Raw genomic sequence first — 16450 nt, 5'->3', positions numbered from 1 at the left:
TGCGTGAGTGTCTAAGTGGTATCCCCGACAGGCGCCCGTCGGTACCCGCCCCCCGGCGCGGAGGTTCCGTAGGCACAGTGTTCCGCCTGCGGCTCCCCCTGCCCCTTGCCGTGAGCCCCGCCTCTACGGGGGACGGGAGCCGCTCGGCTGAAGACACCGCGCGGGTCGCGGGCGGGCGGAGGGGTCTCCGGTTCTCTGAGGGCCAGGCGGCGGTGGCGCCTCCGTGAGGGAGGGTCGGGCCACGGCTTAACCCGGTCCCGGTGCCGGGGTCCCGCCGCCGCGCTTCTTCGGGGCGGCGCAGCCCCGAGGGTAAGCTGGCCCGGCGCCAGTGCCAGGCGGTGCCCGCAGGCCCCTGCGGAGGCGGCTGCTCTGGGGCGGCCGGCGGGGGGAGGCAGCCCAGAGGCCCCCGCTCTGCGGTGTGGAGCAGTTAATTTCTAAACGGATGCATGAGTTCATTACGCACGTGGCGGCTTTTAAATTAATAGTAAAATCGTGATTTTTGACTTTGCAGGGTAAGCGAGATTCCGGTGAGCTCGGGTAGCAGAGGGGCAGCCGCTTCCCGACGCGGGCGTGGGGAGAGGGAGCTGCCAGCGGAGCGGGCCGGGGCTCGGCGCCGCTTCCCGGGCTGCCCGCCGGGGTAGGCGAGACCTGCAGCTGGCACGAATGAACTCCTTCGGGCGGCCGGGCGCTGCGGGCTGGGACGGATCCATGAAAAACAGGTGAGATGCTTCAGATAATGAAAAACTGGCCCCCGGGGTCTGCAGGCGAGGTCTCTGACAGCCAGCAGGGCACTGCCGCCGCCGGGCCGGGGGCTTCCCGTGGCGGGGCCGTGCCGTGCCGGGGGCTTCCCGGGGCCGTGCCTGTGCCTGTGCCCGCGCCTGTGCCCGCGCCGCGCGCTCTGGTGGCGCCGCCATCTTGCCCGTCTGTCTGTCCGGCGGCCCTTTGTCTGTCTGCGGCTCCCCGGCACCTGCAGCGGGACCGGGTAAGGCGGGCCGGGCCGCGGGCCGGGGCCGTCCGCCCGCGAGGGGCGGGCCGGATCCCGCCGTCCGCCTGAGGGGCGGCAGCGTCGGTCCCTCTGCCTGCGGGGGGCCGGGCTGGTCTGTCTGTCCGGGCTGTCGGGCTGGGTCCCTCGGTCGCCCGTCGGCATCCTCGGGGGCCCGGGCTGGGTTCCTCCGTCCGTCCCTCTGCCAGGGGAGCGGGGTCCGTTTGTGTGTCTGTCCGCTTGCGGGCTGGATCCCTCCTTCTGCCGCCTCCCGTGTGCTGGGACTGTCGGCTGGATCCCTCTGTCGGTGGGAGGCTGACGGGATCCCAGTGTCTGTCTGTCTGTCTGAAGAGGGTGATGGGATCCCCCTGTCCGTCTGTCGGTGGGAGGTTGAGGGGATCCCTGTGTCTGTCTGCCTGGGGGTAAATGGGTTTAGTTTCTCCTTTTGTCTGCGGGGACTGTTGGGATTGATTTCTTCCTCTGTCGGTTTGAGGATGAGGAGTCGATGTTTCCCCACCTTGTGAAGCTTGAGGGGGTTGCTATGTCCCCACTTGTGAGGGACAAGGGGGGTGCATCCCTCCCCATGTGAGGGCAGGCAGTGCATCCCCACCCACCTGGCCCTAGTCCTGCCTGCCCAAGGAGGTCCTGGCAGCAGGGAGGGCACAGCAGCCCCGCTGTTTCCCTCTCCCTGTGCCTGTCTGCGAGGGCGGTGAGGTCAGTCCCCTTGCGGGGTGTCTGTCTGGGCCGAGACCTGTCCCTGGGCTGGCCACACCGTCCCGTCAGCTGCTGCCACCGTGTCTGGAGTTGTGACTGTAGGGCGGCCGGTTCCCTTGCCTACCTGGGCTGGGTTATCCGGTGCCCGACGCCAGCCTTCTGGGCGTAGTGGGGCCTTGTGTCCCCTCAGTCTCTCTCTGGGCGGGGGGCCAGAGATAGGACAGGGTCTGCAGGTTTGATTAGGCTCTTGCCCTATCGGCTGTGGGAATGGACAGGAGGGACAAGGGAGTTTAGACTGAGATTGCGGTCACTCTTTAAGTGGGACACTCTTAGCTTTTTGTATGCTGGGGACAGGATTGCTTATAACTTTGCTTAAGAACTGGGTGGGACTGCCCATACATGGTGGTTTGTGAAATGCTTGTGGATCGTGTTGGATGTTGGCACTGAATATGGCTGTGGTGATGCAGAATGAGCCCTGTAGGCAGAAGGGTGGGGAATGACCCTGAGACAGTCAGCTGCGTTTGGCCAGAGGCTCAGGAGGTTCCAGTGGTGTGTGTGACAGGCTCTTCTCTTCTCAGGTGAGCCCTCTGCTGAGGGAACGAACACTCTGTGCTCCCAGGTCAGGGAAACATGTCCCGTCGGAAACAGACCACTCCTAACAAAGTTCACTGTGAGTATTATATTACATAGCATTGTGGGATCCTTGCCCCTAGCTGGACTGTTGTGGAGTGAGACGGGGAGGAGGGGAATGATGAAAAGGTACAGTTTGTGGGGGAATGGTGGTTACTCACGTTTCATCTTAGGGACTGTAAGAAGAGAAACTGAGCTCTGTGCATCAGGGGAGCTGGCTGTGTCCTGGCATGGCAGGACAGGGATAGGCTTGAACAAACAACTAATGCTGTAAAGGTAGGTGTGTATGTGCAGGGCCTGTAGCTGTGCTTTGCATTTACACTGTCACGGGTGCAAGTTAGTATGCTAAGAAATGTGACTTCGGGGCTCTGGCCCATCTTGGGTAGCGAAGGAAGTTCTAGGCAAGGTGGTTTGAGTGTGTGGCTGAAAGGCAGGAAGTCCTGCGTTCTGATCTTTGCCCTACCACAGACTCAACTGACTGGCCTTGGACATGTTACTTAAGCTCACTGTACCTCAATTTCCTACGAGATAATGTAAGTAAAGCCATTTGCTCTTTCCTTGTAGGGAATGGGCAGTGGCTAAGTAATTTACTGGACAGATAAATGCTGTCTGTCAGATCATTCTTGAGCTGAGCTGATAGGACAGATCTCTGTTTCTCCAGCATTGTCAAGACCCTGGCATTTGTTTGATAGTGAAAGGGCTGAAGATGCTGTACATCACCACTTCTTGTGGGCAGGCTACAGCGAGATGTTAGTGGAGCTGGGAGACACGTATGGATGTTTGGCTGCAAAAGGGAAACTGCACATATACAGCTTCCGTTTGATTGCAGTGGAGAGAAGTTGGCGGGACTGAAGCTGTACCCTTGTACATACCCAGCTTTGTGGCTGGAGACACGTTTAGAATTTGGGCTGGAATGAGAAAAACAAATTTCCACTTCTGTAGACATGTGAAAGCAAGGCTGATGAGAAGGCCCTAGGCATTGCTAAGCTGTAGTAGCTGTCAGGAGTATGGGACAGAGAGCTGAATGCTGCAGCCCTAACACTGCCTCACTTTGCTGATGCTGCTGGCTTGCATGTCCCTCTGTGTTTCTCTGTGCTGCCTTTTTGTGTGGGTACGGCAACAGGAATCTATGCATGCTGTTCTCTGTACTAGGGGAAAATACATTGTGATAGAGCCTAACACTTTGCACGCTCATTGAGTGTGCTGGGGAGAATTACCTCTTTCTGGGACTTGAAAGCCCCATCAGCTGCTAGAGCTAGGCATGGGAGAGCTGACAAAGCTTTCCTTGGTGGCCAGTGTAAGAGTCTTGGGCGTGCCTTTTGGCATCTGCACTGACTTACGCTCTCCAATTCCTGCTTCTGGGCCCTGGGTTCAACAGTGGGCAGAGTATAGCTTTGATTTGCCTGATAGTACATTAATGACTCTGGAATTGTCTTCCTTAGAGAAATTTGGTATGTCCTGTGTTTTGTCCTATGAAGCCAGTAACACATCTTGTGTCCGCACACTTTTGCTTCTGACAGTGCCCAGATATTACTGCTGCCGTTTAGATCAGACTTATGTAAGGCATGCACTTACGCTATCTCCCCTGTCATGGTCTTTCATGTATGGAAACCAAGGGGTACAACAGCTCTAATAGTGCAGATAGGGTTTCCATGGTGTTTAGGTGGGCTGTTTTCTGCACTCCACTGCGTAAGGGTTATGTTCTTCAGAAGCGTGTACTATTATATACAAAACTATACATATTATGGAGTTCAGTTTTGCACTATTTTCACAGTGAACATTGTTTTTTTATCTGCAATACAAGTGATTGTATCTCCAGTTTTGGTCTCAGGGGGAGCTATCTGACAAACATGCTACCAGCGGGCATGAGGTTGAGGTTATGGCATCTGGTGTGCCATAGAGAGGAATTCTGGGACCTGTTCACCTCCTTTACATGCGGTACGTTGCTACAGAGCAGCTATTCAACAGGAGCCATCAGGAGCAGCAAGTAGGACCACAAGAAAATAAAGGGACTGAAAGATACAAGAAACATGTCAATGGTGATGTCTCCACCTTGGGATGGAAAATCTTGTCTCTCTTATGATGAACACCACCAAATCGTTGGGACTTCTCTGTCTACCTAGCCTGCTGTGTATCTGGAGGGCCCAGAAATGCCATGCAGTGCACTGACGAGGATAATCGGAGAGAGCATCAGCTCCAAGAACTGGGTGAGCCAGCAGAATGAGGAGTCAGGCTGAGACATAGCAGACACGTTACTGAGACTTCTTCACAGGGACTGAAGTGGTTGGGAGGAGAGGAATAAAAGGGACAGCAGGTATGCAGCTTTTTACGCAGTTGTCTGCAGCTGGGGTCTGATTTGGCAGGCTGCGGGGCTGGGGAAGTGCTTTTTGGATTTGCATAAATACCACTGTGAGTATCTAACTGGACAAATTTGTGGGAGGACAGTGCCTACTTCTTCCTTGCATGGCCACTCCGTGTTATCTTCCTTCTTGGATTCACTAGGGCAAGCGACAGCTGCAGATCTCCTCTCCTGGCTTGCTTGGTGCCACCTCTTTCCAGGGTTACTTTCCAGGCTTGGTATGGCCCTCATTTAACCTTGCTCTCACAACAACATGGTTTGCTGTCCTCACTTAGCACAGAATCACTTTGCTTGGCATGCAGAGCGATCGGCTGGGAAGTTGTGTGGTTACAAGTCAAAACAGTTTTAAATGGAAGTTGATGTGTAAGGAAATTCAAAATAATACAGAGACAATGATAAAAATTACTATTATCACAAAAGTCTCATTGTGCATGATGGCCAGTCCTTCTACAATTTTAACTGTAGTCATTTCACCTTTAGCAGGGCTGCAGCACATAATTGGCTCTTAATAATTTAATTTTGTTTTGCCACATGGTGCATGAAAAACACATCTGACAAAGTGGTAACAAATAAAACTGTAATACTGGAATATACTTACTGCATTGCCCATTCCACATTGAATTGAAAAATACAATGCAGTTACGTTGTTCCTGTGGAGATACCTTACTTGGTTCAATTTCGTCTTTATTTTCTCCCAGACTCTAAAGTATAAAAGTATAAAATCTCTCTAAGCAATTCATCTGATCTTGCATTCAAGCCCATCCATTGCTGCACTGTCACTCCATCAGTTATGGGCTACTCACTGTTCTTGTGCTTGCCAAAAATTTGCTGCAGGTGTTAGCGTGCACTTTTATTTTCTCTCCCTGCTGTCCCATGAGCTGCTTTTCTTTCTGTTGCTTGTACCCTTTGCAAGTGATGCTTATTTTAGAACTCGAGAACAGCTTTTGATAGTCAAATTAATTCCCACTTCCTAGCTCTGTTTATCATGGCCTCAATATCCCATCAATCCTCTATTTCCTTCCCTCTCCCTCTGACACACACACATTCTGTGCTCTTCAGTGTTCCTTGAATTCTGCTGCCTATAATATTCCCAGTTTGAAGAGAAAGTATCTTGCAGGAAATAGCACCCAGCATTCAAAACCGAGCTGAACTGTTACTTGCATCGAAATCCTTGGTTCTTGAAGGGCTCTGTGGGCTGCCGTTGTTAACTCTTTCAATTGTGTTGTTTTTCATTTCAGTAACCACTACAGCAGTGTGGACAACCCAGAATAGCGATGGGGCAGGTGGACTAGATCCACAGTGGTGGAAACACTTGCAAATTTCAGGTCCAGGAAAGGAACACAGAGAAGACCTACATGAACAGGGACTTTAAATTGATGTACAAGGAGGGAATAAAGTGGCTCATGTCTGAGACACCTTTCTGTTTAGGAAGGAAGACAGGGGAATAATGCAGTTTCTTTTGATTTTGTTTTGTGGATTTTGGGGTGGGGGTTGTTTGTTTGTGTGTTTATTTTCCAGAACACCTGGGAGTTATCCTGCATTCATACAGTTCAAGAAGGGAAGGGCTCAGGAAAAAAATCCTTTCTGGCTACCAAGTTGATACACCACCAGATCCTAGCAGTCATAACTGCCCCTGTTGCACAGTACCGCAGGGCTGCCCCCTACCTCCACAGCTGCTCACCTGGCATCCCACTCATTTACAAGATTATGGAGAGAACTGGAATGCAAAGCAGAGGCATTTGATCTTTCACTGTCCTACGTCTCTAGCTGTTTGTAAAACAAATACAGTGACTTGTTTTTGTGTTGTGGTCAGCCTGCAGCCCTTTTTGTATTTAATAAAGAAACTTCTGGAGAAGAGTCTGTGAATTCAATATTGAGCATAACATCCTTTACTGATAGCAGTGATCCTAAAGCTATTGCCTGTCTTACTCCTTTCCAAATGAATGTAAGTGTATTCAGAGTGGGGTGGAGGTGGGGGTGTAAGTGTCTGTATGTGAGTATGTGTGTGCAGAAACAATAAAAGTATAAACCTGTACCTATCAAACATTAACGCTCTAAAGCTTCATCAAAGTAAGACTTAGACCATCAGTAGATGAACAGGACACTCTTCCCTAAGTTCTTTTGGAGACAATATTAGTTTAATACATAAGAAATTCTGTATAAGCTAAAAATAGCATTTTTAAAAGTTTGTCTTTCCCAGTCCCATGATGCCTTTTAGATACAGGCTAACGGAGAATGCACAAGATGTCGTCGGCTAACAGCACTGGTTTGGTTAACGGTTTGCATTTCTGGCTGTAAGCTGATAGTTCTCTGCACTGCGCTGAGTCGATGCTAACTCGGTTCTGGGTATGTTGTACAGAAAGGCCACTGGCAGACATGATTGCTGTCTTAGTTATTGTGATTGATGCTAGTGTTACTGATAGGAGGAGTTCCCTCCTCAGTCACCTCATATAGAGATCACAGCTTTTGAAATCCGGCAGACTGTCTGCATAGCCTGCAGACAGGCTATGCAGGAACCTACCTGCCGTTAGACTCCAGGCTGCTGCTCAGTGGAAATGTAAGCCATCTGGAAGGGGAAAGGGGGAAGAAAACAAACACGTAACTGCTTCCACTAGCAGTTTGGGAATCCTGTTTTGTAACTGTCACAGGTAGCACGTCTCCCACCATTGTTTTACATCTGTCCTGTGTTCTGCAGGTTTCCTCATTTCTCTTTGTCTTGCAATGCTTTTTTGGTCTCTGGGCTTTTATCCTGGTGGTTTGTGGATATCTGCTTCTTGGAGAGGCACTGTGATTCTGTAGTGTCTGCTGTTCATACAGTCTGTACCTCAGTCCCACCAATGTGAGGTTGTGGTCCAGACATAAAAGCAGTACTCCAGGTTATGAAAACCATTCAGTGCTGGAATGACTTCTAATGGGGGTACATGTGTCACAGCAATCACAATAGTACCTGCTGCTTTCAGCGACAGATTTAGAGTGCTCCTCAGCCCTCTCTTCAGCCCGCATGGATTGTGTTCTCAAGTCTTCTCTACAAAACCCTTTCTCACATTTCTGAAACAGAATGATAAATGCCTTCAAATGCTTTTGGAAACCTCCATGGGGATGTTGGGAACTAAAACTCTTCTCCCACACTCTCCGTGAAACTTCTGAAGGTCTTTGAAATCTTCCATAAATTACTGCTTTTTAAAGCACTGCCGGAAATGGAGAGGTAAGCACCAGAAAGGCAGTGTGAGTGTGAATATGGGGCAAAGCTGCCTGAAACAGTTTAGCATGTGGGAACGTACCTGTCCTTGTAACAGGACTGGTGCTCTCTCAGTGGGTCAAAAATTCAATTCCCTGGTTATACTGATGCCAGTTGTGGCCCTATGCTAAAAGGTACCGTTTTGTTCCGAAAGCTTTTGTTTTATGTGAAAAATGCACTGTGTCTTCCGTATCATTTTCACATTTATGCTTTGAGTGGTTCTTGAGAACTTATGAATCAGTTGATAAATTTAACCCAAAAGCTAGCCCGCTAGGAACTTCAGCACCTTGTCCCAAGCACTCCCAGCTCATCCACCAAGAGAGGCAAATCACAGCTACACCTGAAACAAAGTAATTTGTTTGATTTAATATGAAAATTAATGGTTGCCTTTTATCGTTATTCTTTGGAAGCAAAAGTTCTCCTTAGCAGGGATTGCTGTAAGAAGTTTTCTTTCCAAGAAGCACAAATAGTTGCCTTCTTTCAATGCGTTTGCCATCTCCTATTGAGTCAAGGTAGTAGTGATCAGTGTCTTTCAACAAAAGAGACTGTAAGCTATGCTAAACAAGCATCACAGCTTTCTGGGTTCATTCCCTTAGTTTTCTGTTTTGAGCATATGAAGTGTAACTGAGATTTATTTTAGCCAGGGCCACTCCTGGGCAAGGCCAGGTAGTGAAGCAAGTTATCTATCATGTAAGCAGGAGAACACCAGCTCCGAGCAGAAACACCTTCTTGATGGGCAGCTTGTCCTCAGTCCTCCTGGGACAGAAGGTAGTGACAGAGCATGCCAAGGACAACCTCTGGTTTTAGTATCACTGTGGAGAGAAGATGAGGTGCCAGGCACTCAGGGAGATACTGTTTTTGTGCAAGTTGCCTGTTACAGCAGGGAATAGGATTTAATGATTTAGAAGAGCCATATAGCACTATGCCTGATTTGGGATACTGTCATAGTCCCCGAGTGGCTTCCCCTCTGCCTAGAGCTGTGCTGTAGCTCTATCAGCAGATAGCTTGGTAGCAGAGAAAGCCCCCTGGCTACATATGGCAGATATATGGGATCTCACTTTTTTTTTGTGTGCGTGGCTGGAGCGGCATATAAAGAGTATGCAGAGAGCAGTCTGATGCTGGACATTTCCACTAATGAGACTGTTCTAGACACAGGGACTGGACTCACATCAGCAGGTACGAGAGGCTGGTGTTGCAGGGTAGGCAAGCAGAGAGGTTACTTAAATGCTTTCCGAGAGGTTCTTCAGAGGTTCTGCACCGTGCAGATGAGCAGCCCCACACCTGTTGTGTTTTTGGCAAGCCTGGTGGTGAAAGAAGCATGACCAGCAGGCTGAGGGAGGTGATTCTTCCCCCTCTACTCTGCTCTCATGAGACCCCATCTGGAGTACTGCATCCAGCTCTGGGGCCCCCAACATAAGAAGGGCATGGACCTGTTGGAGCGAGTCCAGAGGAGGGCCACAAAGATGATCAGAGGGCTGGAACACCTCTCCCATGAGGAAAGGCTGGGAGAGTTGGGGTTGTTCAGCCTGGAGAAGGGAAGGCTCTGGGGAGACCTTATAGCAGCCTTCCAGTACCTGAAGGGGGCCCACCAGAAAGCCGGAGAGGGACTTTTTACAAGGGGATGTAGCAATAGGACAAGGGGTAACGGCTTTAAACTGAAAGAGGGTAGACTTAGATTAGATATAAGGAAGAAATTCTTCACTGTGGGGGTGGTGAGGCACTGGAACAGGTTGCCCAGAAAAGCTGTGGATGCCCCATCCCTGGGAGTGTTCAAGGCCAGGTTGGATGGGGCTTTGAGCAACCTGGTCTAGCGGAAGGTGCCCCTGCCCATGGCAGGGGGGTAGGACTAGATGATCCTTAGAGGTCCCTTCCAACCCAAACCATTCTATGATTCTATGAAAGCAATGCAACAGCACCAGTCTGACTCTTTGTCCTTATGGCTGCCAGGGGAGCAAGTCTTTGCAGGGCTGGAGGAGCAAGCCCGCCAAGCCATGATGAAAAACAACTTTCCTGGAGCTCTTGGGGACCAAAGGCCAGCCATTCATCCACTGCAAGACCCCGACTCCAGCAGCAGTGAGTTCTACCCCTTCCAATAATGGCAAGGTAGTGGACTGGGGAGACTCTGACAAGGGGTGAGGTGCTGCACAGCTTATTGGGGTCCTCTGAGGACCATCTTGCCCATCTCCTCCTCTGGGTTAGCCCTTGGCTCCTGTGCAGGACATCACGTCAGCAAACAGCAAGAGCAGGGCTGCTCCCTAAGGGAAGGCAAGCCCAGAGCCAAGGACCACCACGACACATACTGGGCAATGACCTCACCACCAGGATGCAGTCCCAACTTACCAGAGCAGGGTGGTAACAGCAGAGGGTCCAGCTGATGGTCCAGTAATTGTCAAGCAAGGCAGGGTAACAGGCCACATCCAGGGACTCTACAGAGCACTTCAGGGACTGAAGCGCCCCAGCCTGAGTTTAAATGGAACCCCTGGGTGTGGGTAGAGGCCCTAGGTGATGCTGGTCAGGACAATTAAGGCCTATGGTGCCCTCAGGGTCCTGACACTTGGAATAACTGCTCTTCATGTTCCAGGTGGCAGTGATGATGAGGAAACCACCCAGGATGAAGTTTCTTCCCATACATCTGAGGAGGATGGCTCAATGGTGAAAGTGAAGAAAGAATTAGAGAATGCAGAACAACCTGTGGCTGGAACCCCACTGATGAGAGAAAATGAGGCAAGTGTGTACTGGCTCTGCACTCACCTTAGCCTCCCAGGGAGAGAAAAGGGTACTGTCTAAACACCTCGCTCCCCACTATGGTTTCTTATCTTTTTCTCCCTCCCACCTCCTCCAAACAACATCTCGTGGCTGGAGGACAGGGTATGAAGAGCTCTTGGGCTGCCAGGAACAGGAGGTAGCAGGCACAAACTGCTGTTCTCCTGGCTGGCCAAGATGATTGTGCAGGGTGTGCCCCCTTCCTTCAGTTCTGGTGCCTTTCTCTGACTGACTTCCCCTTCCCTTCTGCTACAGAGCAGGCCTTGCCTACCAGAGCTACTGCCCTGGCAAGAGCCTGGGTGTGAGTGGAGGCCACGAGGCCTCTGCCTGTTCCCCCCAAGACAGCGTGAGTTTTGCTCAGAGGCTACATAAAGCAAGTTTCAGACTGCAAGAACACAAACCAGCCCCGGTGGGACTGGGCACACAGCACTTGATCTGGTCAAGGCCTGCGTGCAGTGTTGACTAGATACTAAGGGAGGGTGGGGTGGCTGGGTGGGGGGGATCTGTGTGCCTTACACAAAGTGGCTTTTCCTCCCTGTAGGTGCCTGAGAGTTTGAATGCTGACCCTATGCTGGGACTGTCACAGTGCCCCCTCTGCCAGCTGGAGTGTGGAAGCAGAGAGCAGCTCATTGCTCACGTATACCAGGTAGGGGATGGTTCCAAACTGTGGGATATCTCTGGCCTTAAGCCCCTCAAGCCCCCTTAAGTCCCAAATCCAGAAACAACCCAAAGCACAGGGTGGCTTTGTTCTGGTCTTTGCAGTCACAGAACTGAGCTGCTAGCTAGGATGTGGTTGAAGTTTACAGCAGTAAACTGTGTTCAGAGGGTGTCCTGGGGAAAAAATCAGTGAGGCACCGGTCTGCGGATCTGGAAAACACAACTCTCTCCCAAGGCAGTCTCTGCAAGCAGTTGCAGGCTAAGACCAGGCAGTTCCTTCAGATTAAACGTGGAAGCAATTTTTACATTATTCAGCGAGATAAGAAACCCTCCTCCTAATCACTCAGTTCCTTATTTTGTACCTTTACACATGTTCCTATCCATGAAAACAGCTGTTCTTCCTCTGAAATGATTCCAGTATTGCAGGAAATCTGTGCTGGAATCTCACAGGTTTTGTTGTCAGTACTGTCTTCACAGCACATCAAAGTCTGTAAAAGAAGGAATGAAGCAGAACTGAACTGGCCACTTACCTGCACCAGCTGACTGTCTCCATCTAAGTGCTTGCTCACCAGCATCCTGCCTACTGTTAGTCCAGTCATGCTTTGTCCAGCAACAGCAGCTCCTCAGAGGCATTTCTGAAAACAAGGGTCAGGTCTTACAATCAAAGTGTTTTGGCCTTAATTGTTTCTCTTGCACTGGAGTGGAGTTGTAGAAAGGTTTCCTCCTTGCTGTTTGACCTGTGACACCCCAGATGTCTTGAGCCTGGTCTAGGAGCTGTCAGACAGAGGTTTAGCGGTGAAGTGTTCCCATTACAAGAGGCCGAACTGAATGGTTTGCTGTGTCTGTTGACCATGCCTCAGACTGGGCAGGGAGCTGGGCAATTTGTAACTAACAACCTAGTGGCTGTTTTGCAGCACACTGCAGCTGTGGTGAGCGCCAAGAGCTACATGTGTCCTGTATGTGGCAGAGCCCTCAGCTCACCAGGATCCCTTGGGCGACATCTCCTGATCCACTCAGAGGACCAGCTGTCAAACTGTGCGGTGTGTGGAGCACGCTTCACCAGCCACGCCACATTCAACAGGTCAGGGTCACCCCGGCTGGTGAGCGGGTCTAGGGTACCCACATTAAAGATTAGGTGGGTAGCCTTAAGTGACACAGAAGTCATGGCTCTGGACCCACTAAGGCCTGTAGGAGAGTTGTGAACACCCCCAGTGGGTGAGATTCCTCGATCCCTTCCTGCCTGCAGCTCTGCATCACCTGCTAAGACGTCCACGGGCTGTGCTGCTAAAAGGGTGTTCCTTAGCTTTGTGAAGAACTAGAACTGTGCGGAAAGCACTGGGGTCTCCAGTCACTGGAGAACAATCAACTGCTTCCCTTGCCCAGCAGTCCCTCAGAGTAGGTCTGTACTGCACAGATGGGTTCATCATTTCTAGAGCAGGACTACAGGTAGAAACCAAAATGTTCCTTGTTTGTGTCCTGCCTGATGGAAGATTATCCACTGACTAGTGGAATAGGGCTGAAAGGAGAAATCCAGAGATGATGGGGAGGAGCAGCTTGCTGGCTAATTCCTGCTCTTGTGCTCTTCCAACCCAGATACTGCTCTGCGCTAACCCACTTCCTACCCCTGGATATGATGTTGCTTCATTTTAGATATTCAGACATGTCTGTGGGCAGGAATGGTTTAGCAGAGGCCTCTGTCATGGGCTGTAGTAGGGGCACTGTTCATTGCAGCCCCCTGGGCAGTCTGAGATGGGGACTCTTCTGTCAGCACCAAGTCTCTGACTCTCTGCTCTTTCTGCTTTCCAGTGAGAAGCTGCCAGAGGTGCTCAGTGCAGATCGCCTGCCGGCACCACAGAGCGAGGGCCCCTCCAGTGTTGAGGGGAAAGACATTGCCTTTCACACCCCTGTGTATCCTGCAGGCATCCTCCTAGTGTGCAACAACTGTGCTGCTTATCGTAAGCTGCTGGAGGCACAGACACCTGGCATGCGAAAGTGGGCACTTCGTCGGCAGAACGAGCCCTTGGAAGTGCGGTTGCAGCGTCTGGAGCGGGAGCGCACAGCCAAGAAGAGCCGGCGGGACAACGAGACACCTGAAGAACGGGAAGTGAGGCGTATGCGGGATCGAGAAGCTAAGCGCCTGCAGCGCATGCAAGAGACAGATGAACAGCGGGCGCGGCGGCTGCAGAGAGACCGGGAAGCCATGCGACTGAAACGCGCAAATGAGACCCCAGAGAAACGACAGGCCCGGCTCATCCGGGAGCGTGAGGCCAAGAGGCTTAAGCGGCGCCTGGAGAAAATGGACATGATGCTCCGGGCACAGTTTGGCCAGGACCCCTCTGCCATGGCCGCTTTGGCAGCTGAAATGAACTTTTTCCAGCTGCCAGTGAGCAATGTGGAGCTGGAGAGCCAGCTGCTGGGCAAAATGACCTTTGAGGAGCAGAGCAACAGTGCGCTGCATTAAGCTACAGCCAAGGACCGTGCCACCTCTGCTGCACCTGCCACAGGTGCACTAGCAGGCTTCTGCATTCAGGAGGCTGCTGTGGGTCCCTGGCTGTCTCTTCCTGACAGATGGTTCTGGTTTTCTCCTGAACATAGGAGGAGAACAGAGCTGAGAGGTGTCTGCCAAAGTAGCCCTGGTGGGAGCAGATTCTGAGGATACAGTCTGCGTTGGGGGCCAAGTCACAGCCTGTGAACAGAGGGAAAATAAATTAATGTTCACATTTATTTAGTACCCTTCTTTACCTTTTGTGCTTCATCTTGTTCTTGGACCCTTGCCCCATAGATGGGTTTTGGCTGCTGCAGCTCTGCTGTAGGTGAAGGCCCACCTCACTAAAAAGGGATGTTCTTTACTGCAGCATGAATTATGGAGCTGAGGACTTTGATAGTCCACAACTCCTCCAGGAGTAAATCCCTTGCAGTTTGTGCCCATAAAAAGGAAGCAAAGGAGGATGTTGTCTCCCTGGAAATGGCTGTGCACACCCTTTCTCTTAACACTATCATTATGTGCTTATTTGCAGTAGCATCCATGGAAAAACTAAGAGGAAACTGAGTTCCTGTTCTAAGGTACCCCATATAAACGCTAACAGAAAGGCTGACTGAGGTAAGCAAACAGCAAAGAAGTTTGCTGGTTTACTCACAAGTTAATTTTCACTTAAACAGCATTTCAGGTTTGCAAATGAGAGAGTTGATTGAACAGTAAACAATAAGGGTAGGTCCGCTCTCTAGTACTGTATGGATTTGCTTTCCCCTTTATTCAGCACTGGTGAGGCCACATCTGGAGTGCTGTGTCCAGTTCTGGGCTCCCCAGTGCAAGGGAGGCACAGACATACTGGAGAGCATCTAGCAAAGGGCCACTAAGATAGCAAAGGGACTGGAGCATCTCTCCTATGAGGAAAGGCTGGGAGAGCTGAGACTGTTCAGCCTAGAGAAGAAAAGGCTTGAGGGGGGAGAGGTGGATCTTATCAATGTTTATAAATATCTGAAGGGAGAGTGTAAAGAAAATGGAGCCAGGCTGTTTTCAGTGGTGCCCAGTGACGGGACAAGAGGCAGTGGGCACAAACAGAAACACAGGGGGTTCCCTCTGAACATCAGGAAACATTTTTTCACTGTGAGGGTGACCGAGCACTGGCAGAGGTTGCCCAGGGAAGTTGTGGAGTCTCCCACCTTGGAGATATTCGAAAGACACCATCCTGGGCAGCTGGCTGTAGGTGGCCCTGCTTGAGCAGGGGAAGTTAGACCAGATGACCTCCGGAGGTCCCTTCCCACCTCAACTGTTCTGTGACTTCATGGTAAACTGAGCTTGTTCAACCATTTTAATAGAGCCAAATGCAACACTGCTCATCTAGGACCACGGATCACACTCAAGTTATTCATTCTCATAGTCAATTCCTCTGTGACCAACAGTGACTTTCAGTGGTCACTGCTGATAACACTGTGGGGCAAGGGGGGGACCATTAGTAAACAGAACCACACAGGTACAAAAGAAAGTTGCTTTTGCTTCCACACTTGGCAACAAAACCAATGAGAGGAAAAGGGGTGAGCTGGGGAGGAGCTGGGGAAAGCTACAATAACTGAGTCTGGAAAAACCTGCCAGAGGGTAGGGAATTTAAGCATTCTTTAGTTTATTCAAGAGGTAGCCAAGGCGAAATGTGATCATAGGCTGTACCTATATGAAAAGGTTCCCATTGCTAATAGAAATCATTATGAAACTATGCAACTGTGGAAATTAAATCTAGGCATGTTTAAACTGGAAAGGCAAAACGTTAGCACGGAAGGACTCATGGTGGGGGCAAAGGGGTGGTACACTCTCCATTATTTGGTTTCTTTAAGAATGAGCATGTAAAAATGCATGCTGTGGCTTTGTGGTTTCCAAACGTCAGCCCATCAAACACTGTTGTGCCACACACCTACGTTTTGTAGCCTGAGGACCCTTACTGCTTTCATAGCATTTCCAGTTAAGGTCTGCAGTACAGCTACATGGTGATCCAAATACACTGGGAGCTACTGTCTTCTCTCCGATTGCTGTTTCTCTGCATTAAGTCAGAAATAGTGACCACAAGACTCCTACTTGAGATCAGAAGAGTAAAGTTAAAACACGAAGCAAAACCTTTCAGCCAGACTACTTAGGAACCTGATTTTCCCCTCTTTTTTCAGTTTGAAAAACTTTTTATTGAAGTCCCTTGAAGCCCTAGTTAATGCTTACAATAGTTGCCTTCAAAGTGCATAATGTTGCATTTTTTTCATGATAATGAACTAACGTTACAGACAGTCTTGTGGACGCTTGCTACAAAAAGCATTTAATCTTTTCAGTACTACAATTTCCTCCACATTCCACTGTAACATCTTGTTTCCTCACCTTACAGAAGCTGTTTTAGCATATTGTTCATCACATAGAACTGACATCCAGGAGCCATCCTTCTCACTATGGGAAATGGCACCAGATCTGGAAAGGGTCTATTCAGTTCCATGTTACCTTGTTCGTATCCTCCTTTGTTCTCTGAACTGATCTCTCACTTTTATTCTTACCTCTGCCCATTTTCATACTCAAACCGACAAGTTTGCTTCTCACAGTATTTGCTATTGCTCTATCTTGTGTGTTTTGCTTGGC

The 16450-nt window shown here is 50.3% G+C and overlaps 1 protein-coding gene across 8 annotated transcripts; it reads left to right on the top strand.

The window, feature by feature from the left end:
- Positions 1-140: 140 nt before the first annotated feature.
- On the top strand, positions 141-14067 carry ZNF821 (zinc finger protein 821). 8 transcript variants are annotated; one of them, XM_076348852.1, is made up of 8 exons: positions 141-309; positions 512-719; positions 2275-2366; positions 9871-9996; positions 10505-10647; positions 11228-11332; positions 12258-12424; positions 13150-14067. In XM_076348852.1, the coding sequence occupies exons 3-8, from the start codon at positions 2327-2329 to the stop codon at positions 13802-13804; spliced, it is 1236 nt and encodes a 411-aa protein (XP_076204967.1). In that variant the 5' UTR covers positions 141-309; positions 512-719; positions 2275-2326; the 3' UTR covers positions 13805-14067. The 8 variants fall into 8 exon arrangements, 6 of the variants coding, with proteins under 6 accessions (XP_076204967.1, XP_076204968.1, XP_076204969.1 ...); XM_076348853.1 differs by lacking the exon at positions 141-309 and adding an exon at positions 360-416; XM_076348854.1 differs by lacking the exon at positions 141-309 and having other exon boundaries at positions 440-719.
- The last annotated feature ends 2383 nt before the right edge of the window (positions 14068-16450 follow it).

The sequence above is a fragment of the Aptenodytes patagonicus genome, chromosome 11, assembly GCF_965638725.1.
Source record: "Aptenodytes patagonicus chromosome 11, bAptPat1.pri.cur, whole genome shotgun sequence".
Classification (NCBI taxonomy): Eukaryota; Metazoa; Chordata; class Aves; order Sphenisciformes; family Spheniscidae; genus Aptenodytes; species Aptenodytes patagonicus.
Note: the sequence above shows the minus strand (reverse complement) of the source record. Positions and strands in the feature narration are given on the sequence as shown.